At 43.0% G+C, this 27,604-nt stretch overlaps 1 protein-coding gene across 2 annotated transcripts in view; it reads left to right on the forward strand.

Moving 5' to 3' along the window:
• Positions 1-27,604, forward strand: part of SPOCK1 (SPARC/osteonectin, cwcv and kazal like domains proteoglycan 1) — a 495,139-nt gene that overhangs the window by 453,411 nt on the left and 14,124 nt on the right. For both annotated transcript variants that reach the window (XM_019535134.1, XM_019535135.1), the window contains 2 exons: positions 18,306-18,422; positions 26,274-26,495. In XM_019535134.1, coding sequence (XP_019390679.1) covers positions 18,306-18,422; positions 26,274-26,495 — 339 coding nt within the window. The remainder of the gene's footprint in view (positions 1-18,305; positions 18,423-26,273; positions 26,496-27,604) is intronic.

The raw sequence follows: 27,604 nt of genomic DNA on the forward strand, positions 1-27,604 counted from the left end.
TGCAATTCCTCTAGTCTCAAGAGTAATCAAAAATCAGCCAATGATAATGATCATGGTGGCACTGGCTTGACTAATGCAGTTTACTCCTCCAACCTCATGAAACTCTCGGTTTGGTTCATGATCTAGCTACACCTGTCACACCTGCGATCTCAAAGGAAGGGCTAGATCATCCATCTAAGTCCAGTTTCTTTGCTTGCTATACAATACATGGATTATCAAGTGATGCCAGCATTGGAGAGAAGCTGACCATTATTAGGGTTAATTAGTCTGGAGAAGACAAGATTAAAGGAGGATTTGATGCATCTTTAAATACCTGAAGGGCAATTATAGAGAGGATAGACATGGGCTTTCTCTATGGCTGTAGGGAACAGGACTAGCAGTAATGGCCTCAAGCTGCAGGAGAGGAACTTTAGGTTGGAGATTAGGGGGAACTTTCTGACATTAAGGGTGGTCAACAATTGAAGCAGGCTACCTAGAGAAACTGGAATCTCCACCCCTGGAAGCTTTCAAGAGCAGATTAGACAGACCTTTGGCTGAGATGATTTAGTTAGGGATGATCCTGCCTAGACTCGATGACCTTGCGATGTCTTTTCCAGCCCTATTTTTCTGTGATTCCTATAATTATTATTATTAAACAGATTATTATTATTATTAAGCATGGAAATAACTCCACCCAACCAACCTGCTGGTAAAATGGAGAAGGTTTATTATCTGGGCTACATCTGTTATACCTCAGACATCCAGGAATACCTATTATCACTAAAGAGTGCAGGGCTGGCCATGAGTTCCCTGAGGACCCACTTAGCCCCCATTTCATTTAATCACCCTCCAATTAAAGGAATTCTATGTTTTTCCCCATGCCACAATGCTAAGATCCCTGAAGGGGGCACATCAGGGTTTATTCCCGCCTTAATAAATCTGTGCTTCCCTGAGATATAAATATTGTATTTAGAGAATGAATAATCTACTCTTTGAGCCCCTAGCTACTTGATCTCTCTTTCAACTGTCCATTAAAACTACCTTTTTGGTTGCAATAAGCACTGATGGAAGGCTGGGTAAGTTTCTGGTTTTCATCTAAATCAAGTCAGTCTGTCCCTGAGCTACACTCTGGTAGAGGGGAGATTAAAGTGCATACATGCAGTGTGCAGAGAGTGTGCAGTACTGCCTTTCTGCCTTGACAGGGCTAAGCATTTGTACCTTACGCAGAAAGGATGAAAATCCCATCATGTTTCTACTCTGAAATTGTTGGCTGTATTACTAGCTGCATGAGACTTTGCTACAGACTAGCTAATGCAGATCCTTCAGAAAGAGTCATGGACTGCCCTGCCAAGGCTAAAGCAACCCTAGTATCTTCTTTGAGAAATGTGCTAATGATTGAAATATGCAGGGCAGCCACTCAGAGTTCAAAGCACAGTTTTATTTCAGTGTAGAAGCATCATGGTCTGATGTTCTGGTGCACTACAGAGGGATCAAAGTAATTGGAAGAGCAAACAGCAAACTCGGGAAACAGTTATTGAATTGTAGTTGTATGCATGGCTTGAAATGCTCACTCCCCTGGGTGAAGTTAATAGGAGAAAGGGGCCATGGATTCCTTCCCTGGATTAAGGGAAGGGGTGCTCTGAGGCACTTCACTGATTAACTCAAGGACCCAGGAGCAGAGAAAGGAGGTGGGATGGGACAGTTGATTGATCTGGACTCTTGATAGAATTAATTGGGAAGGAGGAGGACTGGTTGGACTAAGCAGCCTAGAGTTGATAGAGTTGCAGGAGCAGAACTGAGTGGGCCACTGACTGGATTTATTCAGAGGGAGGGAATGAATTCAGCTGCAAAACAGATGAGTTTGGAGGTGTGGCTTTGGGAGCTGTGGTCACATTTTTGTTCTCGAGCAGGGCTGCTAGGCACTGTCCTAGGGCCAGAGCTGTTGGAATTTTTCAAGCCCTGCTGAAAACTGCCACATGCAGATGATGACTGTGAATCACATACGAGGCCTCACGTAACATAGGGATATTCAGAACATGAGAGTGATTAAGAAAATCCAAGACCTGTTGCATCACAGCGCACACTGCAAAACAGCTATACAGTTACGCATCGGTAACGTCACAGAATCCCAACCCACTGGCTCAAATCCAGTCCAGGGTAACAGGCAGTCTAATTAGTCTAAAAAGGAATTCTGGGAGTTCAAAAGCAAGAAAAAATCATCATTTTTCTTCAAATGATGACTACAGAGGCTATAACTATTAAGCGTACTGATTTTTGGAGTACATATATTCTATAATAGGCCTTGCTTCTTGAGAATCCCCGTGTTATAGGGGAATGCAAGTAAGGTAAGTAACCATAGTACTGTGCAAAACATAGTAACAAAATTACCATAATAACTGGGGAGAAGCATTTAAAAGCCTTAGTCATCATTTTATGAGGCATGAAGAGTAATATGATTGAGGTGTTCCCTCCAGAAGGCGGTGGGGGGCATGTGGAAGAAGAAGATCCACCAACAGTACTGCTTCATTTGTGGACTAGTCTGTCCCCTGCTTTTAAGGACTTTTAAAGAATAAACCTGTTTTTGTTTTTAATTATTTATATTAGTTAGTTTATTCTGCAGCACCTACTTTCAGATAAATCCATTGCAGTTGGTAATTTTCTCAGATTTATATAGTGAGTGTAGGATTCAGAAAGCAAAATTTTTTTGCAGTGCAATCTTTCTGGGCTTTTTTAACATTTCCTATTTGAAATCTCATATATTCCATTTCACCTTTAATTTCCTGTCTTAGTCTTCATCTTTTATTCAGTTTCTTGACTTTGTCCCCCTGAACACTCCCATGGATCTGTTGCTTCCTTAGAAATCGCCTATACAAATGCTTATTTGCATTTTAATTGAAACGTGTTGGAGCAGACTCGATTAATCAATTAATTGAGTCTGCTCCATGTTCTAATTAAGATGCTCTAGCATTGCGTCATTGTCACATCTATTAAGCCTCCGTGCATTTTAAAATGGCCGCGGGGTGCTTTAGCTAAACCTCATTCAATAAGGTTTAGCTAAAGCAGCCCACAGCCATTTTTAAGCATGAGGGGGGTTACTAGACATGATGATGAGGCGTTTTAATTAGAGCGACTCTTGGGAACTGTTCTAATTAAAACACCCCCCAACCCCAAGCACATGTATAGGTAGCCCGTGTGCACATAAGGCTTAGAAAGCTAAATGGTGCTGTGGCTAGAGGTATGTATGGTATTATACTAGGTTGCTGTGTTCAGTGTGGACTGAAAGCTAATGCATATAATCCGTTGGCAAAGCATTGTTAAGTGATGCAAATATCACATAAAAGAAACAGCTCACATTAAAATAAATTATTTTGTTCTTTATAGGTAGAATTAATATTTTATTATTTAGTTAAGTACTCACTGAAGACAGCACCTTACTTTTATTTCCTAAATTTCCCATGGGCAGGAAATAAAGGGAACAAATTACAAAAACATTGTTTTTGCAAAATAAAAATAAAAACGCTGACCATCTGGGGTCTCATTAATTTCAGATGCTGAAAAACTTATGTGTGAGGATGAACAAGTCTCTGCTTAAAAGAGGCAATTTTAGTCTGTTAAACGTTCCAGAATTTACTAATTGGAATAAGCAATATTAAATTTATAAAAACAGTATCATGCTTTGCCTTGGAACTTCATGATAATGGGTTGTTTTCATAGTTTATTTCTTTTTTTTAATTGCTTTTTGCCCAACTTGTATTTACAGGGACACGGAAAAGGAACTTTAGTGAGTACATTTTCTCTGTATTTCATTTCTTTTCTTTTGTACGTTATTTTTTCAGTGAATAAGAGGCACTTTTTAATTTTTTAAAGAAACTTTTATAGACTTTAGACTTTAACATGGGCAATTTTTACAAATTCTCTATAATTATCTGCTGCTTTTCTTGTTTTCTCTATATGTATTTATGCTGTTGGCTGTGGCCTTTCCACTCAAAATGAAAAACACTTGGCATTTCCCACATCTCCTCAAACACTGTATAAATACAAATGTTACTACTTGAATTATGCTTTCTCAAGCTTAAGGCCATTTTCATCACAGGATGCTCTGTGCAAACCAGAAACCGTCCTTATCTTCAAGTACCCAAGTTATTTCCAAGTATTGTGATTCAGAACATTGCTATTGAAGATCAAAATCTAAAATTTCTTTCTGTGCCGTTGACAAAAGTGAAGCAAAACAATCTCCTGAGGTTGGGGACAAGTTCAGCAGGTCTTTTTAACTCTTTGATACTTAAGTTTGGAACCACCAGAGAAAATGCTTTAATAATGGAAAACTGGAGGACTGTGGGTACAAGAGGTGAGCCTATCAGCATAAAAGAACAATCCCATTAGCTTTTTTCACTTCAATAAGACTATCCACAGTACATAACGTTAAGCACGGGCCTGAGTCTCTGTGAGACTGGGTCCTGTATTCAGAGCTGAGTCAATAGGTGAAGGTAGTGGACAAAAAGGGGCAGTAGGGAAAGAATATGGTTACATGAATAAGGTCAAACAGTTAGTGAGCACCACATTCACATGTGGATGGGTCTATTTGGTTTAGGCTTGACAGCAGTGAAAATAGGCGGGGGGTTGCCTTTGTCTGGCAGAAGGGACTTTGTGGGAAGGATTTAAATGAGAAAAGAATAGGGCAACCCAGCGTTTGAGTCTTGAAAGGCCAAGCCAAACCCAGAAGCTAGCATCCTTGTGACAGCACTAATAACAGCCAGCATCTCACAAGGCCTGGATATTCATAGAGTTTATATGAGCTTCAGCATGAATGCCGCAGGCCCCTGGAGGCTGGGGGGGCATGGCGAGCTCCCTCAGGTGGTGGCAGTGCCGTCGGTGGCAGGATGGTGGCAGCAGCAAGTGGGGAGCTCCCACAGGTGGCCACGGCACTGTCGGCAGGGGGTGGGAGGGGTGGTGGCGAGTGGCGAATGCCCACAGGCGCTGCCAGCAGTGTCAGCAGTGCCTTTTCTCAGGGGGTACACCGCCACGCTCAAGGGGTGCCCATGCACCTGTGTGCACCCCCTATGCGTTGCCAGTGAGCTTCAGATAAACATCCAGGTTCTTTGAGTGTCTGGCTGAGCTGAACTTTAAACATGCCCACATAATTAACTGGCACAACTAACTATTAACTAACACTAGCACAAAGGCATCTAAAATTAAGAGCTAGGAAAATGGAGAACCTGAAAATATTGCAGTGCTTCACGTTCTAGTTTTGAAAGCACAGGCCTCGATCTTTGTCTATACTGATTTATCTGAGCTTTGTCTCTTGAACGCACCATTTCTATGTAAACTTGAAATCAAAGCCTATTTCCTCTGCACAATAACCTAGCTGCTCGTGCATTCATCTCATAGCTCCAGCTACAATATCTTGGCATCTTCTGATTTATTTACTCTACTAGGCATAATAAGTGACAGGAGGATCAGAGGTGGTTATCAAGATAGGTGTCATCTTCGTGGAAGGATAGCCACTGAATCCAGAGAATGCTGTATGACAAATGTATCTGAGGACAACTGTGGCATGAAATGTCACAGGGTCACAGTAGGGATTTTAAATAAAAGTCTTTCATGTATTGGATTGGCAAAGTATGTTTCCAGTGGAACAAATAACTTGTCCTTAAGGTACTGGTATGATACCCTTATTCCCCATGGAAAAGATAGCCATAATACTTCTCTTTCCACTCACACACTAAAAAATGTTTGCTACTTAAAAGGCAATAGAAAATTCGCAGCTAACTAGGATTTTTGTCATAAATACACTGGGGCTTCCTTATATCCCAGCCAACAGCGATTGGATAATTTTGAAGGTAATTATCTTATTAGTGCAGGTGTGTAATTTCTAGAATTGAGGAAATACCAGTATGTCAATATTGGTCCAAAATAGGCATATAAATGACACTATATGAAAATGTTGAACTTTGGGTGAGCTGTCTGATTTGTCATGGAAAATGTATTCTGGAAGATGTAGTGTGGGGCCAACGAGCAGGGCCCATGGAAGAGACTTATTGCATGAACCATCCAAACTGAAACATCTATGAGGCACCAGACCCCGCAAAGCAGGCAAAGTTTAACATCATACTAACTCGAATTTCTTTACAGATTTCCCAAAGGAAAATCCAAACAAACATTTTGACAAAGCTGAAATAGTCCTATGGCAAGAGCATTTTTCTATCAGAGTCATTCTAGTAGAAACTTCTGGAGCAGTTCTCATAATTTATGGTGCACTTTTATGGTACTATTAGCATTTATGGTGCATGCACATACACACACAGGCTAAGCACAGACAGTCAAAAAGCCTGAGGCTGAATCAATTCAATCTTCATAAGTTAGTCTAAGCTGAGTATATTGAACCAATAAGCAAGTGAACAGACATGTTGATTCCAGAAATGCAGCCACATGCCTGCAGTGACCCAGGCCAGAAGCTGGGGGGCGCTAGAGTACACCTTCCTGCTCAGCTGAAGCAGATAGCTTGGGCCAAGGCTAGCCCACTTTGCGAGGAAGGGTTTGTAGGGGAGAGGTAAAGCATCCTGGGATGCTGGGGGACTGTGAGTTAACTTGAACCTGAAGGGGATGTGGGAAAGAAGTTAAATAAACTGATTTAACCTAAATCAGTTAAGTCTGATATTACATCCATCTAGGTTTATCTTAAATCAGTTTTGGCCATTTTGAAAGTGGTTTATGTGCCCTGAACTTCTGTTGTGTTACAGATCTGAACCAGTTTCCGGTCACTTATACTGGTTATACTATATGTAATTTCTGACCTGCAAGAGGAGTTGTAAATTCATCTTTATCCCTTCATTTGGCATTTAAAATAAGGTAGAGGACAGGCCAGATCTTTCCTTCAAGGAAAGGCCACATAAGCCATTTGGCATAGGAAGAAATTGGAGTTGGTATCTGCTTGTGTCTTTTGAAATCAGACACCATATGTGACGTGAGCATTAGCTAATTTCACAGTATGCCAGACATAGTGGGGCTGTGTCGTTGGCAGCAAAACCATAGTCTCAAATGGAAAGACTAAAATATGTTTTTCTTTTCTTCTGAAGTCAATTGTGCCAGTGCAGCTCCAGTACAAGCAGGAGAAATTGTTGACACATCTGGAAGAGATAATACAGGTTTTAGTGGGTGTTTTACTAAAATAGCATTTTCCTCTCGTTTGGAAAATGAGCATATTCAAATTACCATTTAATGTAAAAGCTCAGGCTTATATTTTGTCAAGACCCAGACAATGAGAAGACGGTTTTTATATCTCACTATTTAAATGGTGTGCACTTGTACACATTTTGCCATTAAAATATGTTACTCAGCACCTGATTATTGTTTTAAGTATTCTTGAGGAACAGAAGAGAAAGACAGAGTTTTTCTCTTTCTTTTTTTCCAGTTTGAATGGTTAAAACCGCATATGTCATATTTCCACCTAGACAAATCAACAAAGGTACGAACCCTGAACAGTTCGGCATGAATTTTTGCTGTATCGCATTGTCACTGAAATTAAATAGCAGTGCTCTTAGTGCTTCTTGTAGAAATGATGTACAAATGATCAAACTGTTGGTTATGGATGGTATTTCTAATAAATAAAGTTCTTTTTTCTGCCTGTGAATCAATGGGAGATCAAAAGGAGTTTTCTCTTGTTACATGTGGGAATTTGCTGAATAGTTCGGCAGACTCATTTTCAGCCAGCCGGTGAAGAAAAGTTCTCTATGAATATTGACCACTCGTGATTCACTTTAAGCAACTGGTCACCTCGATTATGAAGTATAGTTGTGCTTCCTGATTGCATATTAGCTGGGTCACCTGGTATTGTTTCTATTGACTAATTGGATGTCTTAAGGAGAGTGACATGTCAAGGTGTGTGACTGGAGGTGGGTGAATGTACGTATGTGACTGTGGGGCTGGGGAAGGCAAAGACATGGGAGAGACTTTCATTTTGACCTGGTTGTTTGCCCTGGAGGGGAATGTGCCCCCTCTGGGGCTGTAGAGTTGTAAGTTCGAGCCTGGGTGTGTGCCTAAGTTCCCAGCTGGACCCCTGGGTCCAGGAATTTTTTTTTTCACCATGACGCATGGAAGCTGCCATGGTCCCCAGAATCAAACAGAGTAGTGGCAAGGCTCCCAATGATGCACTAGCATGGCTGCCAATTATACAGGCACGTGTTTTCCTTTGTATCTTGTCGTCCAGTTGACCTAACCCCCCCCCCCCCATTTGTCTGACTTTATTTGCTCTTGTCTCTTGTCACTTGCTGAGATTATGAGAGTTTGGGGACAGGGATTTATACCAAGTTAAAACTGCTGTGAGATCACTCTTAGGACCAGGTAGGAGCGAGACATAGTAGGTCCTTTTGTCTAGCCCTCTGTCTAAATGAGAATGGTGCCAGCATTAACGTAAAGACGATCTTTGACTGCCTCACCAAGTCATATTTATCTGCCAGACTGAATTTAGCTTTTGCTATAAAGAGAGGCAGTAAACACAGCTGTCATGAAACCGAATGCAGTATATTCCTGAAGAGAAGAGCTAGGTAAAAAAGGGCAACTATGAAACTGAGTTTAGGTCTGATATAAAGAATACAGAAAAGTACATTTAAACTGCTGGAAATATTTTAGTGTATATCTTTCCTGTAGCATATATTGCTCCACCTTGTAGAGGGCGGTTTCCCTACCTGGATTCTGTGATTGCAGTTTTATAATCTTGGCACAGAAGAAACATAAATGTTTCTCACAGCATTTATTTTTCATTCCTCGCTTCTCTATGTCTGCTGTTCTCTCTCTTCCCCGGTACAAAGCCACCTGAAACTAGCCCAGAGAAAGTTTGCAGACGAGCTTGCTTAGATTGGGATTTCAGACAGTAAAGAACTGGTTTTTTGAATCTTTGTCCAAGACTCTCATTGAATGTTATAAAGCAACAACTCTTTCCATCTGACCAGCTTGTACAGCAGTTAGCAATTAGCAAAAATGTATTATTTTTAAAAAGCCAAGTGAGCTGTATAGATCAACGCTTAACTGGGAAGACCATATGGCACATATCTGATTATGCGCACATTTTATAAATCAGAACTAGATAATTTCCCCATTATGGAACCACTGCTTCAAATTACTTCAGGCATTTTTCAGGCACTGGAGATTGCTTCCATTGTCTTGTAAAATCAGAATTATGTGTCAAGGTGAAATCCTCCTGCTGGAAACGGTAGAGCACTGGAACGGAAACTTTTCCTGGGTTGGCTCGGCGTTAATGGGCATGTGAATTAGAAACATTTTTAGTCAGCATTTATTAATTTCATAAGTTGCTTTGTTGGATTGGAACTGTATAATCATGTTACTAAAGGTTTTCTTCACAGGGGAGATATTCACAAGCGCTCCTTGTTGGCCTGATGCTGTATTTTTGAATTCCCAGTTCAAGTTCCACATTGACTTCCCTAACAGCATTTCTGAAAGTCCTCCTCTAAAAGAATGAAATGCAATTGCCAGGCTGTTTATCTTCAGCACCATTCCTGGATTAGTGATGTGGAGTTGAAAAACTCTCTAATGGAAGCAGTCCTCTAAAAAAACCTGAGCCCGACTGAGTTAGAGCAGGCTAAAGGCATTCCATTAGGAGGCCGGATTAATGATTTCTATTTGGGGGAAGATAGGTGTTTGACAGCAACGTTTTCAATTTGTTAAGAATTAATAGATGCCGAGCCAATATTTAAATTGTCTTACCCTGAGGAATAAAGCAAGAGTTTCGGTGCTTATTTTAAAATCATGGTCTGAGTGATGACTCTGTGATGCGTGATGTCTATTAATCTGACCACAGTCATTCTGAACTCACGTGCTACATATCCCTGCTTTCTGCACAGACGATAGCCTGGACCCCGATCACAGTTTTCCAGTGCACTCACAAGGAGTCCCATTGCCAAGACTTCTCACTCTGAGTAGAGATGCCAGAATCTGGCCCTTAAACTCTCTCTCTCAATCTCACAGTAGGTAAAAATGGGAATAATTATACAGACATCTCCTGTTGGTTAAGCATGCTTAGAAACCCACAACTTCGCAAGGGATATAAATGTGGGGTTTTAATGTGTGTCAGCTTCTCTCTGGTAGCTGCCCCCGGGCACACTCTTACCCCATGGTAAGTGGAAGTTAAGGCTAAAAAGAGAGGTATGTCCCTACAGTTTAAGTGGGCGTGTCTACACATGGTCATTTAATGCATAAATTAAATGCAGATTAGCCCAATTTAAACTGCATTAGAGGCATGTGTCTACATATGCACGCCCTTACTGCAGCTTAAAAATGGCTATTTTAGGCTATGTGGGCATTTATACATATACCTCTTTGTCTACGATGCACCGAAAGTCTGCCACTTTGGAGCAGACTCAATTAACCGAGTCTGCTTCGCACGTGAGCTGATGCACACCACACTGTGCTGTGTGCAGTTGTATAAGCAACGAAATACCTGTCAGCATGCGGGAAATGGCAGTGGTGAACTTTTGAACTAAAGCACCTCCGCTGTGTTTTGGTTCAAAAGCACGCCGCTACCATATTTTCTTGTAAAGATAGGAAGTGAAGTAGGATCATATGGTGTTGCTTTCAGAATAGATAGGGCATTATTTGAAGCCAACTCCTTCTCTTCTGAAGCAAATAGATGCCAGATACCAGAAAACAATGTCTATCCACTCAATTGCAGATACAGCTGGGGTAAAATGCAAAACTCTTTTGATTAATAGTGCACAGTAACACTACAAAACAATTTAAAGCAGGAAACAAAAAAGAATCTGATGACTGATTGAAAGTTCAGGAAAAGGTTAAGTTGGCAGCATGAAATTCCCTCTGAGGGCATCAGGACTTTGGGATTTGCACCTCTGATCTGATGAAGAGTGCCCAGGGATATCTGAGGACTACAGATTACCAGGACCTTGAGCTTACATTTCTTCCTCACCAAAGGGTTATGCTTCTAACCATTGTAGTCCCACAGGAGACACATGATATCATATTCCTTGATCCATGAGAAGCATACCCAAAAAAAAAGTCTCACAATATCAGGACACGTATTCAAAATGTCACATAAGGCCAAGTTTCATGTACAAAGGTTCTGTTTTGGGCTTCCTGTCAAGTCGTGTTTAGAAGTGCCTTTTCTCCGGGCACCAAAAGAAAGTAGCAAAGGTCATAACATTTGAGAGGCTTGTCAGAGAGCAAGGCATTTCATTAAGGGTCCAGTTGTGCAAGACACTGATTGACATCGCTGAGAGATGACGGGGTACTCCTCAACCGTGCTAAGTCCTGGGTCAGACTTCGCTGCTGATTTCATGAGGAAGCTGAGCAGTCCTTAGACATCCCTGAGCGCTTTTCGTAACACTAGAGGCTCCCGATTCCTCGTTATGTGCTATTTTCAGAAGCCAGAGGAGGTTTTTGAGCTAATTCAGCAAAACGGTAGAAGCAGCCACGCGGTGCTAGTGCACCGATGTCATGGGGACCGTGTGCACCACAAGGCAAAAACTGGCCCCTAGAATATTCCAGAGTATTAATTTTAGAGGTTGGGATAGATTTTTTGCAAGGAAAACTGAAGCAGCTCAGAGCCAAAGGACCCCAGTGTCTGAGAAGCAGGAGCCATACCCATGAAATGTTCCCAGCCTGACCTATCAGTCACTGTTCGATTTGTCCCATTTATATTGCCTATTGGACCCTGTTGCATGCTGCCATTTAATGACAGAGATTCCCAGGCCAGCAGCTGACATGCCTCAGACCAGGTGCCCATTTAGTTAAACGTGTTCAGAACTCTTCTTTCTCTGCCAAAGCTGAGCAATTGCTGTGCAATTGGGCCTTAATTCTGCATATTGCTGAGCGCCTCGGGAGAAACGCTCTCCGAGCCCCCAGCTCCCATCAGGGGCTTAGCACCTGCAGGGCGGTACTCTGCATATGACAGCTCACTTAATGCAACTGCCCTCAGTCTGTTTGACTCACCAACTAATTCTCTGGTGTGTAAAGTTGTCTTTGTAGTTGAAAGTACACAAATCTGAATAAGTGAAATATCCCTACAGGATATTTTCTTTGATTTTTTTCCCTGTAACTTATTGAATTAAAGTCCATGAAGCTCTTTCTACCTACATAGCTGGCACTGAAGATGTCAGAGAGGCATAGTGATATGCACTGAGTCATCCAGACTTCCAGCCTAGGTTTCCTGAAGCTGCCCTGACAAAATAAATATTTCATAAGCTTCAGGTTTGTGCCATTGGGTTTGATTACTCCTTTCTAGACTACTGAATCGTCCTTCCTTAATGCAATCAGTAGTCAAGGCCGTATTTATATGCATGGTTTAGGATAGAGAGGCCTGTGGGAAGTACTCTACAGCTATAGCTCTGTTATGTTCTAGCTACACATCACTAACTATCTATCCCTGATTTCTAATCATTCCTCTTCAAAACTGACTCTGCAAGCTGAAGTGCCATTAGCGTACTGGTGAATCCTTGTTAAGAATGGAAAAGCAGCTATTCATCTGAGTTGTGAAGCGTCTACAGCCCGGGTGGCAAAGCACAATAACTTTCTGCATTTGTAATTGGAACTCTTGGGTGATTAAAAATAAAAAAAGCTATGAGTTTATTGTCAGTTCCCACCTTCCTACCAGAGCCAGAAATGCCTGGACAAAAAAATGACAGCCGTACTGTATTTTCTCACATACAACACATCCCTTTTCCCAAAAATTCAGCTGCTGGTAATTGGAATGTGCATTATGAGCAAGGAAATACAGTAATAGCTGTTTCTGCCTTTGCTGAGGGCAGCACATCGAACGTGCAGGGCTTTCTACTTGCTGGCTGCAGACACTTTCTCCCTCCCCGGCAGAGGCTTCTGTTACAGAAGCTGCTACTTACTGCTGCTTCCCGGTATTTTCAAGGAAAAATCTTTTTTTCTTCATTCTGCTATTAAAAAGCAAGGCGTGCATCTCATCTCGGGACATGCTTTATCTGGCGAAAATCAAGTATTTCCTCTTCATGGGTGTTTAGGAGAAGACAGATCTGGTGGATATGGCCTGGAGACGCACAAAAGGGGAGAGAGCCACAGCAGCAGCAGCGTTCTGCTAGTCCATGGACACAATCTCTATCAGTGCTGCATGGGGGTAGGGAGGGGGATGGGAGTGTGGTTGCTCCTTCATTTCCCTTAGAAACTTGAGGATCAGCTATGAGTAAGTGAATGCTGATCCCTTTAGCATCATCAACTTGCCTACCGTGTCCTCCTCCTCGTTTTAGTATTGTCCTTAAGAGCACCGAGGGAAACAGCCTACAAGGATCTCCTGGCACCGTAACTTATGCGGCACTTCCAGTGATGGGGCTGAAGGACAGCAGTGAGGTCTGCCAACCTGCACTGACCCACATCATTCTATACTGGGAAAAACCCCACTGCATTTTTGATGGGCTCAGGGCTGAAGGCTGACGTTTGAGTGCCTGTTTTCTTCGAGTGCCTGTCTCCAGTTGAAATCATTGAGACTTCAGTGGTCTAAACAGCTGAGAGTAAGTTAGCCATGTTCATCTGAAGTCAGGTAAAAAGCAGGATAAAGTTGTACCTTACATACTAACTAAATCAGAGATGTGTAAGCACAAGCTTTTGTAAGCAGCAGGTCTGTTTCATCCAATGCTGTGAAGGGACTGCAGGAAGCAGGGCTTCTCAATATAAAGCAGGGATTCGAATGAAAAGCGCAGGGAAGGGGAGGCAAAAAAGGGGGCACTGCTGAGAGAGGCAAGAAATAAAGCAGTTATCCCATTGAAGGACACAGGGCTTAGAAAAGCTAATCTAGGGAATGGGATAAGCACCCATTGTCTTGGTTTAGACCGGGGTGGGCAAAATGCGGCTTGTGGGCCAGATGTGGCCCACCAGGCCATTCTATCTGGCCTGTGGGGCCCCTAAAAAATTTAGAAGATTAATATATATCTGCCCCTGGCTGCCTGTCATGCAGCCTTCGATGGCTTGCTGAAACTCAGTAAGCGGCCCTTGGCCCGAAATAATTGCCTGTCCCTGGTTTCGACCAACCTACACATCTCTTATTTAGTTAGTCTATAAGGGCCCCTCTGCACACATGCATGGCAGGCAGCATGATTTTGCAATTATGCATTAGATCCCATCATGCCTTATTGCCAGTGCTGGGGAAGCCCAATCCCAGGTTCCCCCTGCAATGGCAAATATAACAGCTTCCACGATCTCCCAGCCCCAGGGGTTTCACAGACTTCCAGGGCTGGGAGATTCCCACCCCTGAGGGCTCTACACATCCCCAGGGCTGGGAGATCTCGGCTGCCCCTCATGGCTGCTGGGATCCAGCTGGGTCCTAGCACTCGGAAGTATGCTGCTAGGACCCACAGTCAGCAGCTGCTGGGTCTGAGAGTCCCCTCAGTTATCGGGCTCCCAGCCCCGGCTGGCCATGATACTCCCCTGCTACATGTGCAAATTAAAGTACAATAGCAACCAGCTATAAAGGTAGTACATATTTTTGAGGTCTAACTTTATAGCTGGTTGTTGGAGCTTTTTATGGTGTAATAGGAACTTTGTATGTGTCGTTGGTCTCAAGGTAATTGCACAATTAACTAGTTAGTTGTGCAATAGCTATAACATGTAGAGGGGGCCTAAGATGTAAATCTACTCTGTCTTCTGCCTAAAGAGGAAATTCATGGACTCTAGCCCTAACCTCACATAATGTCTTTGCACTTGTTAGGGAGCAGCTCTCAGAGTCTAAAAACAAGTTTATAATGGTAAAAACATTGGGCGCCTCTACCCGAGTGCCGGGACTGCTCTGATGTGCTGGAATTCCAGTGTGACAGAGCAGACTCACTTAATCGAATCTGCTGGAGCATGGCAATTGCTGCCTTCCTGCATCCTCCTGCATCTCGTGTATCAGTGTCTCTGCACGTAAAAATGGCAGTGGGGGCACTTGATCTAAAGCTCGTCAAACAAGCTTTAGTTCAAGCACTCCTGCTGCCATTTTTAAGCACAGGGACACTGATACAGGAGACAGGGTGGCACATTAATTAAAGTGGCTTTCAGAATCACTCTAACGACACCTGGCCGCTCCCCTCTCCTCCCCCCCAGCACAAGTAAAAGTGCCCATTTTCGTATCATAGTGCTTAGGGTCGGAAGGGACCTAAACAGATCATCAGGTCCAACCCCCAGATTTTGATCTGTTGTGATCTTTCTGAATTCTGTGCAACAGAAAAAAACTCTCTTTTATTTTCCCATAGTCAAAAAACCAAGATCTGGCCTGTTCTGAAGGGTGCCTCGTGTCTCACAAGAGATGCCTCAAATCTACAAAGGTTGAGAACCACTGTTCTAGATACTCACTATGTGTAAAATATAGTTTTCTTCTATTCTCTTTCACCTTTAGAGGTGGACTGTTGTAGTCATGGTTGCATACTGCCAAGATGTCTTTTGATTGTGGAGCTTGTTCTGCTGCTTCTGTGCTATATTTCTTCTGTGATGGAGGACCTCTCTCAGGTGCTGGCAGCAAACCAGCACCTTTCACTAGTATTATGTGCAGTGTCCAAAATGGGAAATCTGTTTACCTTGACTAGTTCTGCCCTTTACAGGAAAAATGAAAGACAGATCTCAGACATCTCAACTGTCAAGGACTGCTGCTTCTCCTTTCAAAAAGAAAGTAGTATGTGCTGAATAAAATAGAAGCTTAAATATAAGTGTGTTATAAAATGAAAGGGGATCAAATATAAGCCTCTGAAGTAATAAAAGCTGCAGTATGCCTAAAAGTTGCATCGTCTTCCATGACAGGCCGCTGTGTCTACACATTCATTGCCTTCAGAAAACATTTCTTCTTTGGAGCTTACCCTTTCCTGCCTCAATTCAACCTCAGTGCACTGGTGAGGTCTGTGTTCTGTCTTTATTAGGAATGTAAAGAAAATCCATCTATAGTTGTAGATGCATAGGAAAAAAAACCATACTAAAATTTAAAACTTTACATTTCACCCCCTAAATTTACATTCTTAAGTAGTCATACCTGCCTGGAAACAAGGAGAAGATTATGTTCCAAATGCACTGTGGGGAGAGCAGTTACGAAGCAAAAAAAATGGTACTCTGGGCGCGTCTACACATGCATTAATGCACCTTTGCTACCGTGCATTAAATTTAGTACCTCTAATATGAAGTGCTACATAAACGTGCAATAGCCAGTGCTACTGCACAGTGGCAAAGGCACATGGTCTTTTTGTGACACTTAATGCACCACAGACTAATTCTGCACACTAGCACATTAGCACGGCTTCTGCTGTGACGCACTAATGTGCAGTAGAATTAGGCAACTGCGCATTATGCATCTTGTGTAGATGCGCCCACTTGTACTCTTTCTAACTACTTAGAATAGCAGAGTAATGTAGCTACCAAAGCAGTGAGTTTAACAAGGGAAAGAAAGCAGTGGACTCATTCTTAACTAAGTCAGTGGGAGGAATATTAAAATATGCAGTGAATTGGAGAGGACATATTGTGGTTACTCCGTGAAGGATGTCTGCTTCTATTGCATAAAATCTTGTTTTGTATTCTAAGAAATGTTCTTTAAAATTTAGAATGAGTTCCTGGCAAGAATGATAAAATGGTCTGAATCTGTGAATTCAAGTACTGAAGATGATGCAGAAGCAGGAATATTTTTTCTGACAGAAAGTGGTGTCTCATGTAGCTTTTTTTCCTAAGAAATATTGGCTTTGGCTGGACGTTAATCTCCTGACTGAAATTTATGGAAAAATTAGATGTTTCTCAGTAAAAATTCATAAGGGAAGCAAGCATTAGATCCTTTTATCTAGCTAACAAAAAGAAATTATGACAGCCTATGGAGGTAGCAAGTCTTATTTGCAGTAGATTGGAAGCACATGGCAGGTTTCTTTAAGGAACAGATTTCCTGATGTTGTGACAATAGCCTCAAACTAAATGAAACATGAGTTTTAAATTATCCCCAGCATCCTGTTCTCTTTCAGGTGCTTGTCCATGCACATGTTCTGCCATGGGTGCGCACGTACTCAAGTCCTTGAGCTTGGAAACAATTTTGCCGTGGCGCATACATGTTCTGCATCTCCTCTGTTCTGTGCCGAAGGCATAAAAGGCAAAGCACATTCCCTTCTCAATCCCATGGCTCATGGTGGAGCTTCTGCAGTGATCCAGGCTGTGGTTTTTGGCCTAAAAGTGCTCTCAGAAGTCTTTTTTGGGAGACCAGACACTCCCCTGGTCTTAGCCATGGGACTTCTCTTGTAGAGCAAGGCTTCATGTTTCCCTTCACTTCAGTCAGGCTCCCTCCCTCTACCCTCTACTAATACAACTTTCCCCATGCTGCCTGGTTTAAAGCTACGTCCACCTTGCATTGTGAAGAGATACCTGAGCTAGCTCTGCATATGTGGCTGTACTAATCCAGGGCTCCCCCATGGCTGTGCTGAGAAGTAGGGCTTATTAGCCCTAACAGAGCATCATGCCAATTCACCTGTAGCACTCCCATTTCTGGAGCTGCTATGTGCAGAGCTAGCTTGCGGGAGTCACACATGGCACTGCCTTGCACCTTGAAACTCCGGCGCATGATTTAGGGTATTCTCAGCTACCTTGTGATATCTCTGTGTGGCACTATGTTGTGGTTGGTGAGTATTTAAGTGCCTCTGTTATTCAAGGGCGTGTCGACCTCCAGGGAAGTGCCTTGTTTGTAAGTAGTTCACTTCCCTGGGGAAAAAATAAAGAGGAGTATGAGGCTGGATTTCAGGTTTACTGCCTTGACTGATGGGGTCAGCTCCCACTCCCAAGCCTAAGACTTAGCTGTGCGTGACTGTCCAGTGGTGGGGGGCTCCCTCTAGAGAAGTAGTCCTCCAGTCACTTTTCATCTAAGACTCTAAGACACATCTCCAGGTAGAGTGGGCTCTGCTTTGGTACCATCCCCACTGGACTAACCAGATAAATGAGCACTCAAAGGAAAGAGACAGTGCTTACCAGTATTTCCATTCGTTTCCCTTTCTAAAAGTACTTCTAGGCAAGACTCTGTTCATTTATGGTAGACTAATGTTCCTCTGTAAAACCCTGAGAAGTGACACCCTTATTTAAATACTTGCATACGTCTGATTGAGAACTTGTGGAGAGATGGATGTGTCGGTTGGATCTTAGCTCACCAAGCATGTCTAGCACTAAAGGGGATATAACGGTCTTGTTGAAACTTTTCAGTGTGATTTATATTTCTTTTACATATTGTCCCGCGTTCCCTTTGTCTTTTACATCGAGACTCTAAGAGGCAGGGGCTGTGCTACTGAAAACAAATAACAGTTGCTTTTTCATTAAAGTCAGCTTACAGGATTCAACTTGTATCTTTGTTCTTTTAATAGCTTGCACAGACAAGGAGCTAAGGAATCTTGCTTCCCGACTAAAGGACTGGTTCGGAGCACTTCACGAGGATGCCAACCGCGTCATCAAGCCAACCAGCTCAGACACGGCGCAAGGCAGTAAGAAAACACTTTCTAAAGCTCTGGGCAAGCTCGCACCGTCTGTCGCCATTCACAGGGCAGAGCAGTTGTTGCAATTGCTGGTCTTGACATATAGTGTCAAGGACCCAGAGGCAAGCAGACTAACATCGAAACAAGCACTAAGAAGCAAGTGTGGTAACATCATATAAAGGGCCTTGTCCTGAGAGATGCTGAACATCTGCAGCTCCTGTTGATCTCAAAGAGAGTTACAATTGGTCACTGTACTCTTGGCCTATACGGTTTTAAAAGCAAACATCATGGTTTAGTTGGTCAATCTGCTGTTAAGTCCACAGACTATTCAGGTACTAGTCAAGCAGATGACAACACTTTTTCTTCACATTGTCTGATCAGAGCCAACATGCAGTATAGAAGCAATAAGGATTTAGTTAAAATACAACATAAAGGAAGTTATACCAGGGCTTTAAAATTGTTTAAGCTTCATTTTGCTGTACCCGGTTAGGCGTACCTCACAGAAATGACAATGGGGTGGAAGTATCTAAAGGACAAGCACGGAGCTGGAGAGACTAGCTGATGGAAGGCAGGAAAATCTGAATATTGCATGTGCTGGGAAAAGATGTTAGCAGACATTGCTCAGGTCCTTAGTCCACCTTCTTCGCATCGGCTCCTTTTAAAGAAATGAAGCAAAATGAATAATTGCAAGGATGTTTATTCCCTATGGGCAAAACCAACATGACTGATTTTGATGTGCTTTACCCACCAGAGAGGGAAAGACTCTCGCAGTGGTTAGCAAAGGAGGTCATGCTCATTAAACAGCTGAAATGAGCTTGTCTCCTCTTAGGTCTGTCACGGTGAGGATAAATGTTATGAGCAAAAAAGGTATAAAATCCTGATGGTTTTTGGATTGCAGGCATGGGTTAAGAAACTCTGCTTACTTCAGTCCCTCCACCCACCACAATTCTGCAAGAATGGGTGGTGAGAAAGGGCAGAGAGAGTGCCAGTTCACTGCTGGGTCCTCTCACCACCCTATCTCGTGATGGCAGCAAGAGTTGCACACCATTCTGCTGCCTCTTACTCTGGAGAGCCTGTCTAGCCTGCAGCAGAGTGCTCCAAACTGCAAACAGAGTTTGTATAATGCAGAATAATTATATCAAATTTGTGCGATACAAGCCAAATGCACGAATAAGCTCTCTTGATAACTCCCATGTCCGTGCATTTCCATACATTTCCAGCTTATTTACAGTTACACATAAATGGCCATGCATGTAGCTTTAAAACACTGTGAGCTTCTTATTTCTTAAAGAGCATGGCAAAGTAATGAATTTATTATGGAAATGTAGCCAAACAGTTGTGCAGAGAGGCAGTTTGGAATGAATCTTGTAATGGCTTGAGGAAATGAATTTACATCAGGTCCAAGGGTATAAAGATCCAAGGACATAAGCTTTCTCCTGAAGTCCTTAGGGCCCAGAACTAGACCAAGGCTCTAAATCTTGCTTTATTAAGATACTGAAGGACACTCTCTGCATAGATGACTTTAGAGCTCTGCATAAAGAGGTGCCATGGGCTAAAGACCAAACTGGTTCCTCAAGATGCTTAAGTTTGGATGCCTCAAAGCAATTTCAGTAGGGAAAACCTTTTGTCATCTTGTGTTCATTTAGTTTGCTTCCACAGAGCTTGTATGTCAGAGGTTGCCTTGGTCATCTCCTGGTTCATCTAAACAGCCATTCATTGGTACACTAATGACCTACAAATTTGGCATATTTTCCAGATATTGTTCCTTATATTATTTTTCTTCTTGTGCTTATTATACAAACTGCTTAAGAACTGGCACGCCTAAATCTTTATGGCAAGCCACAAAAAGTGAACCTTTTCTATTTATCTGCAACTTAATCCTTATACAGGCCAAATTCTACACCACTGATTTTCCCTGGTTGCACGGAAAATACACATAAGGCAAGTCTACATGTTGCCCTGCGGCACTGTTGTTACAGTGCTGTTTTTAGTAGTTCCTTTTGGAACCTGTACTGCACCGTGCACGTGGCACACAGTTAGTTTTCACCACAGTGGGAGCAGTAAAATGGGGGAGCACACCGTTACAGCAAAGTAGGTGTCAATCACGGGCTCATGTGATCACTACATTGCCACAGCATGTCATACGGTGATGTAGCGCACCTCTACTGTGACATAGGGGGATGTTCAGGTGTGCCCGTAGAGTAAAGGCATCTGGATTTTGCCTCATCTAATGTTAACTTCAAACATTTCTGAGAATAGAGAGAATCTAAAATGGTTCTCAACATTCAAAGCAAAAGTCAGGGGGGTCTACATACTCCCCACAGACCAAAATGGAAGCAAGTCTTGACCTAAATTCATGCCAACATGTGAAGCACTGGAAACCCTGCACTACTTTCCTGATGTATGCACAATCCATTTTATTCCCCTGTTTATGGTCCTTCCCCTTCCACAGCCTGATCACTGCACTAAATTGAACCAGTTTGGTTATGCACGTGGAGATTTAAAAAGCATATGTATCTTCAAAGTAATCCATTTTGGGTATGCCCCCGTGGCAGCAGAAGGAACAGATGGTGGGAAGAGATGACTAAGATGCCTTGGACATATCAGCTGTCTAGAAAAGGTGCTTCCAGCGGAGATTTCTCTGTGCTACATTAAATTTTCAAGATGCTACTGTGAGGGAGAATAAGCTCTTTGAATGCATTAAAATCACCCTCGGGTGAAGCGGGTGGGGAGGAAACATTCACTCCTATTTTTTTTTTCCTTTCGTGAAAGGAAAAGAGGTGGGTAACTGTGCTGTTTCAAAAAATAGGCCTTCATGCAAGGTAATATCTGCCTTTGGGCATGTCTACACATCACCGTATGGCAACATTGCTGTGGCGCTGTGCTTTAGTACTTCCTGTTGGACAGCACAGTAAGTGCCCCTACTGCACCGTGCACATGGCGCATGGTTAGATTTCACTGCTACGTTGTCGTAGCGGCACATTACAACGGGGGAGCGCACTGCTAGCGGGCAATGTAGCTGCCAATGATGTGTAGACCCGCGTGATCGCCATGTCACCGTAGCACAGAGTACGTGTAGACGAGCCCTTTGTGACTTAAACTAAACCCTTTGTGTTAGGGACTGTCTTCTTCTCTGTACAGCTGGCATCACCTCCATAAATAATATTAATATGAGCACCTTGCAGACATGCACTGAAATAAGGAAATAATAAAACTAATTAGACACTAGGATCAGATGCAAATTGCCCGTGGGGCTGTTGCTAATTTGTAAAGTTCCTGTATTCCAGATACCCGCTCAGCTGGTCTGTTGGTAGGAATGGGAGTTGTTCTTCCTTTACAGTCAGCAAAGCTTGATGCAATAGAAAAGACCCTGGCTGAGGAATTCTACTTTTTCTTCTTTTTTTTTTTTAATGATAATGGAAACTTGGTTAATTATTCCCTGTGTTAATTTAATTGTAGTATAGTTTAATAAAGTAAACTTGGCTCAGATAAGTCACTTCTTGGAGGAAGAAAAGCAATTTATGTGCCAGAAGGTGTATTTATTTTTAATTAGGAATTTCACTTAAAGGATTTTTTTTTTTTTTTTAATATTATTATTCTGAGGAGACGGCTTGCTTTAGATATTAACGGAATATGGAGCCTTTCACATGGAGGTCGCCTGTTTGAATCCCTTCCAGGTTTGCAGTGAACGAAAGTTGTTAGTTCTTCAAACAGCTGTCAGATGGAGTGTAAAATGTAATGGTCTCAATCCAGCTCCTAGTGAACAGGTGTCCAAATCAGAAGAACCACTGCCACGATTGACACTAATTGGCATCCTTCTTGGCAGTATGTGCAGAGGAGCCAAGAACTGAATGAATATGAAGTCGGTGCTATTCTCTCCAGCCTGCATAGCGACCATTGCAGGTCAGGGTTGAGACACAGGTAGGAGGGCATGAAAAAAAAATTCACATAGCTGCTTCTGCCTGTTGTAGGGATTCACAACCAGGATGCCACGAGGTGCTCTGAGATCCTTTCAAGGGTGCCCTGAGTACACAGTGTTAGCACTGGTAGGTGTGCAAGCATGGTTCACAGGATAAACCCACAGATTTCAAATTGGCATCCATAATATGACAAACATTCTGCCCTCTTGTGATCTTGCCGAGTTCTTTGCCACTGAAAAATTGCTCTAGTGTTTTTCTTTAGTCAGAAAAACAACTGAAAACTGAGCACTGGCATTTTCTGAGGGCTGCTTTGAATCTAAAGAGAGTTGCCTGGAGCTTCAAAGGTCAAGAACCGCCAATCTATTGCGTTGGTCTCCAGAGCTGAGTCTAGACTACTGGTTTTCAGCTTTTCTTTCATTTGCAGACCCCCTTGGAAATTTTGAATGGGGGTGCAGACCCCTTTGAATTGTAAGTGTGGGTATTCACATCTTTCATGGACCCCTTTGACATCCACAGACCACTGCAAACCAACTGGTCTAGAGCATTAAATGAAAACTAGAGTCACTACAGAAGCCAATAAACCATCTGTCTGGCATGCTACATCTTTATAAGCAAATTTACCCTAAGACCTTAAGCTGCCTAATCTTACGCTGGGGGAAGTGAAAATGGATTATGGAGCCCAAAGGCTTGTAGGCCCAAGCAGTGATTGCTCTGTAAAAGCAATGGAGTACTGTGAACAGTTTCCTGCAAGGTGTTGAAGGCATCCCCACAGCAGGGTGGTGGATCTGCCTCATTAGATGCGCGTCTTACATTGTGAACCCCATGTACTTTACTCAGAGTCCACTTGAATTCCTGCAAGAGCCTCTTGGGAGGAACAGGTTTGGGTTTCAGCTTCTTTGGTTTTGACTGCAGCTACAGAATTAGCAACAAAACAAGTGATTTATTGGAAGTAACTTTTATCAAGAGGCAATTTGAAGTGGAGATTGAAACTGCTGTTGCATCTCACTTTCATCCACATGCTGAAAGGCCATTGTAGTATTAACCTTTTCACTAGTAATAGCCATCTATCCAAGGGTTTTCCAGAGCATCTATCACTCTAATATCTAAACGCTTACATATCCCCTCTCTCGCTTATAAGCTGCACTGTTTATTAGAGGAGACCCCATAAGAAATGTTAACTTGTAAAGCCTGGGAGAGCGCCCTTGTTTATTTAAAATTCCAACAGAAGAGTGTTCCTTAAACTAATATAATTAACTTTCTTCATAAGTGACCTTCCATAATTGCATCTCTGATGTGTCACAAAGCAGCTTCTTATCCGTATTAGTCATTATCTTACAATCTGCTCATTCAGCTTAGCATTGTCACCCACGTGCTGTTGCTGCTGCTGTGTCCCTGAGCACACGTTACACGGAAAGATAAAGGCCATACAAGAGGGAAGAGAGCAAAGTCATAGAAATAATACATGAATATCATCAGGGAGCAAGTGAAGGAGTATGAGATGCTGGCATCTGGTCCTGCCAGGCCATTGGCTTTGTCCCCAGCTAAGGGCAAGCTCTCCCTTACACACGTGGGCCCTGGTAGAAAGCAGCTGGATAGACTGGTGAACAGTCTAGACAAGGTATGCAGCACACCTTATAAATGCTTCCCTGAGCAATAGGAACACCCCAACATGGCACTTAACCCCCTGCTCTTCCCTCCCCCTCCATCCAGAGCAGGAAGGGGTAGTCCTACTGGCCTTGCTGAGGAGGTCAAGCTGTGGCTGCAGACACACACTTTGGATTCTGTTTCCAGCAGTGGCAGAACAGGTGCACCTTACACACATACCTGCTGCAAATTATATGGAGTAGGAGGATTGCTTACACCAGCACCTCTTCTATCCCAGTGGTTTGGGTGCTCGCCCAAGGAGAAGGAGAGCTATGGTCTAGGCCTGCCCTCCCTTCTGCACCCCTCCCCCGCCCCAATGATGGGGAAGGTAGAGTAGTGATGCATTACCCACCTCCAAGCTAACCACCATGGCATGAATGAGTATTGCTTCAAGGACTCCCTAGCCCTTGTCTTGAAGCCACTTGTGGACTTTATCAGTGAATAAAGCAAATTATTGCTAGCTAATTTTACCCTCCAGGAATGTGGGAGACCTAGTCTAAAACCCACCACCATCTCTTGTTTAGGACGCAGTTTCAGCCTCCTGAGGCACCCTTCCTCTGTTTCTCCTGGATTCACATACTTTCCCCACCTGGCTGCCCAGCGAGCCACTTCAAAAGAAGGGCTGGAGGAAGCTTTGGGACGTGCCTAGTCTGTAGTCTGCATGTTAGACCCGTTAGGTTGGAAACAGGAACATGTAGATTCAAACCCTCCTGTGGGCAAGTAGTCTAATGACTAGATAGTTGAATGCAAGGCCTCTTCTACCCGTGCCAGCTACTTGTGTTTTTTTCCTGTAGGATTAACATGCACGCCTGAGCAATTGTGTTACCCCAGACACTCATACCGCCACAGTGCAGTCTATTGAACATGCTTAGTAGGGCAGCGCAAGGCAAGCACAGTTAAGTGCACTTCAGATGGTGTCTAGTTGAGTGGTCTCCAAATGGTGCCTAGAGTAGCTGATGGTTTTTAAGTAGATGAAGGGAATAAAAAATCATCATTTTGCATGGAAAGTAACGTCACCTTCTTGCAGGAAAGGCAGGCACTGATTTACCACTTACACACAGTTGGTTGTGTACTGGAGTGCGTGTGCAAGGTGCCCCGTGTATGTCCTCTAGGGAGCATTGTGGGCCTGCACAGCCCTCATTAGCATCTGTGTGTTGTGGGAGACTTCATAAGCTGGAACATCGTGTTTCTCTATTTCACTTGTTCTCTTACCTATAGCTTGCCAGTATATTGCCCTGCACCCTCGGGATACTGTGAGGGTTAATTAACTGTGTGCCAAGCCTTGAAAAAGGAAGTGAAATGAGACCTGTTAAAGACTTGGCTTAAAAAATCCCAGGTTGGCATTTGGATGATTAAAATGTTCTCCAAGAGCGTCTAAAATGCTGTCTCTCCAAGCCCTGCAGAACTACACAGGCATGCAGTACAAGCATGCACTGTAAATACACTTGTACTCTCTCTCTGTGGTGCTGGTTACGGCAGACGGGAGTAGACAGGAGCAGGCAGGGGTGCAGATGTACAGCCTTTTCAGCTGGTTTGCTTTTGTGGAGTTAGAAAAACCATCACACGCCAGGGCTCCAAAGCATCGTGATGTGTTCAGAGCAGTTCAAACAAAAGAGGACCAGCCGATCAGTCTTGGCCACCCAATCAATGAGGAGCATAGATTACAAGAGGCCGGCAGGCAATTAGGGTAGCCATGTGGGCAAGAGCAGATCTGGGTGGGGCCTTGATGGAGGAAGATTGGATGGGACATGGCAGATGAAAGGAAGCTATGAAATAATGTGGTAAGGGAGTGAGAAATGGGCCTGGTAATCTCCTGGACATGGACTTTGTGCCTCGAGATTCCTACACTTTGTGAGTCAAACCAGTTCACAAACACAGTGCATGCAGCCTCTCTCATGGGGCATCTGCAGCTCTACCTGCTTGAAGCAAACACATTACATCCACTTGCAAATGAGGGGGAGTGCGGGGTGGGACACAGGAAACAACGGCTTGGGTTAATGTTGAGTAAGGCTTGGGGATGCCCAACCTCTTTCCCCCTGCAACACGCCAGTGGCATTCTGGCCCAGAACTCGGATCAGGCTCCCGTCCGCTTTGACTTGATTCAACCAGTTCGTTCATTCTTACTTTGCATCAGATCGGTGCTGCTGGGTTAGAAAGGGTTAATCTGAGAAGACATTTGCTCCATATTCCAATTAAAAGACCCGGCAAGAGAAATAATGCTGTAATTTCCAAATGATGCATGAAGGAGGCTGTGTGTTGTGACTCAGCAGGGGGTTGTTTATCTGTGCTCTCCTAGGGTTTGACACCAGCATACTACCCATCTGTAAGGATTCGTTAGGCTGGATGTTCAACAAACTCGATATGAACTATGACCTCTTGCTGGATCACTCGGAGATCAATGCCATTTATCTTGATAAGTACGAGCCGTGCATTAAGCCCCTCTTCAACTCCTGCGACTCCTTCAAAGACGGAAAGCTTTCAAACAACGAATGGTGCTACTGCTTCCAGAAGCCAGGAGGTAAGGCGTTTGGTTTTATGGTGTAAAACTGATGTAGACCACATCAAGTATGGATGCTGAAACATTGCAGCAAATGCCATCCAGTAAAGGCATCAGATCTTTAGACACTCTACCTTTATTACTGGTGGTGTTAGTAATGATTAGATAAGACAGATATCAACTTACTACCTGGGGTGCCCGTCCTCCCCACGCATGATTCAGAGGACTAGACAGGATGTCAGGAAGCCTCAGGCAACACATTCCCAAACTTGGATGCCATGATAAGATGCCTCAATAAGATAGGGCTGATTTTTAAGAAATAATGAGGAAGCCATGTCTGGTCATGAGATCTGTGGGATTCCGGCTGCTTCATACTTTTGAAGCTCAGCCCCTGCATGTCTGTGCCCAAATCTGGAATTAGGCACTTAATTTAGCTAAGCAAGTTTGCAAACTTTGTCTTAATTCTTCCCGTGGCTCAGTGTAGGCATCTGGAAAGTGGAATTAGCAACGTTTACCCATCTTTGTGACGTGTTCTTATAGCTACAGAGAACGACATAGATGGCTGTGATATAAGCACTGGGGAAAATTGCTGTTTATAATGATCTCCTATAAGGTTATTGTAGAATCTGTTCCCTGTCACTCTGTTATACCCTTCAGTCAGCTTAATATTACAAAATAATACCACGTGGTTTAATGCCTTGCAACTCTCTTTAATGAGGAACCATTTCTGGTTTCTCTCACTCTCTTTTTTTTAACATTTAAATAGTGTTGTTGGGTTTTTTTTTTTTAATATCTTTCCCTAGGTCTCTTCCTCTTTCTGTTGCCTTGACTGGCCTGCCAGTCATGTCAAATTGGAAGTTCATCTTCCATTGCATTAAACAAAATATGTACCCCTCATGAAAAAAAAGACTATAGTATAACGATGGCAAATATCGTGGATGAATGTTATCAGTGCCCCCTGACTAAATGTGTTGCAGTGCTGAAACCAAAAAAAAAAAAAAAAAAGCAGCAAATTAAATTGCTAGCACTCAAAATCTAGGAATGTGTTTTATTGCTAACAGAAACCAGATGAACTTGTTTTCGTACTAATGTGGAAATTAGCTTATTACAAATCATAAATTAGAAACCTG

The sequence above is a fragment of the Crocodylus porosus genome, unplaced genomic scaffold (genome assembly GCF_001723895.1).
Source record: "Crocodylus porosus isolate Cpor-Errol unplaced genomic scaffold, CroPor_comp1, whole genome shotgun sequence".
NCBI lineage: Eukaryota > Metazoa > Chordata > Crocodylia > Crocodylidae > Crocodylus > Crocodylus porosus.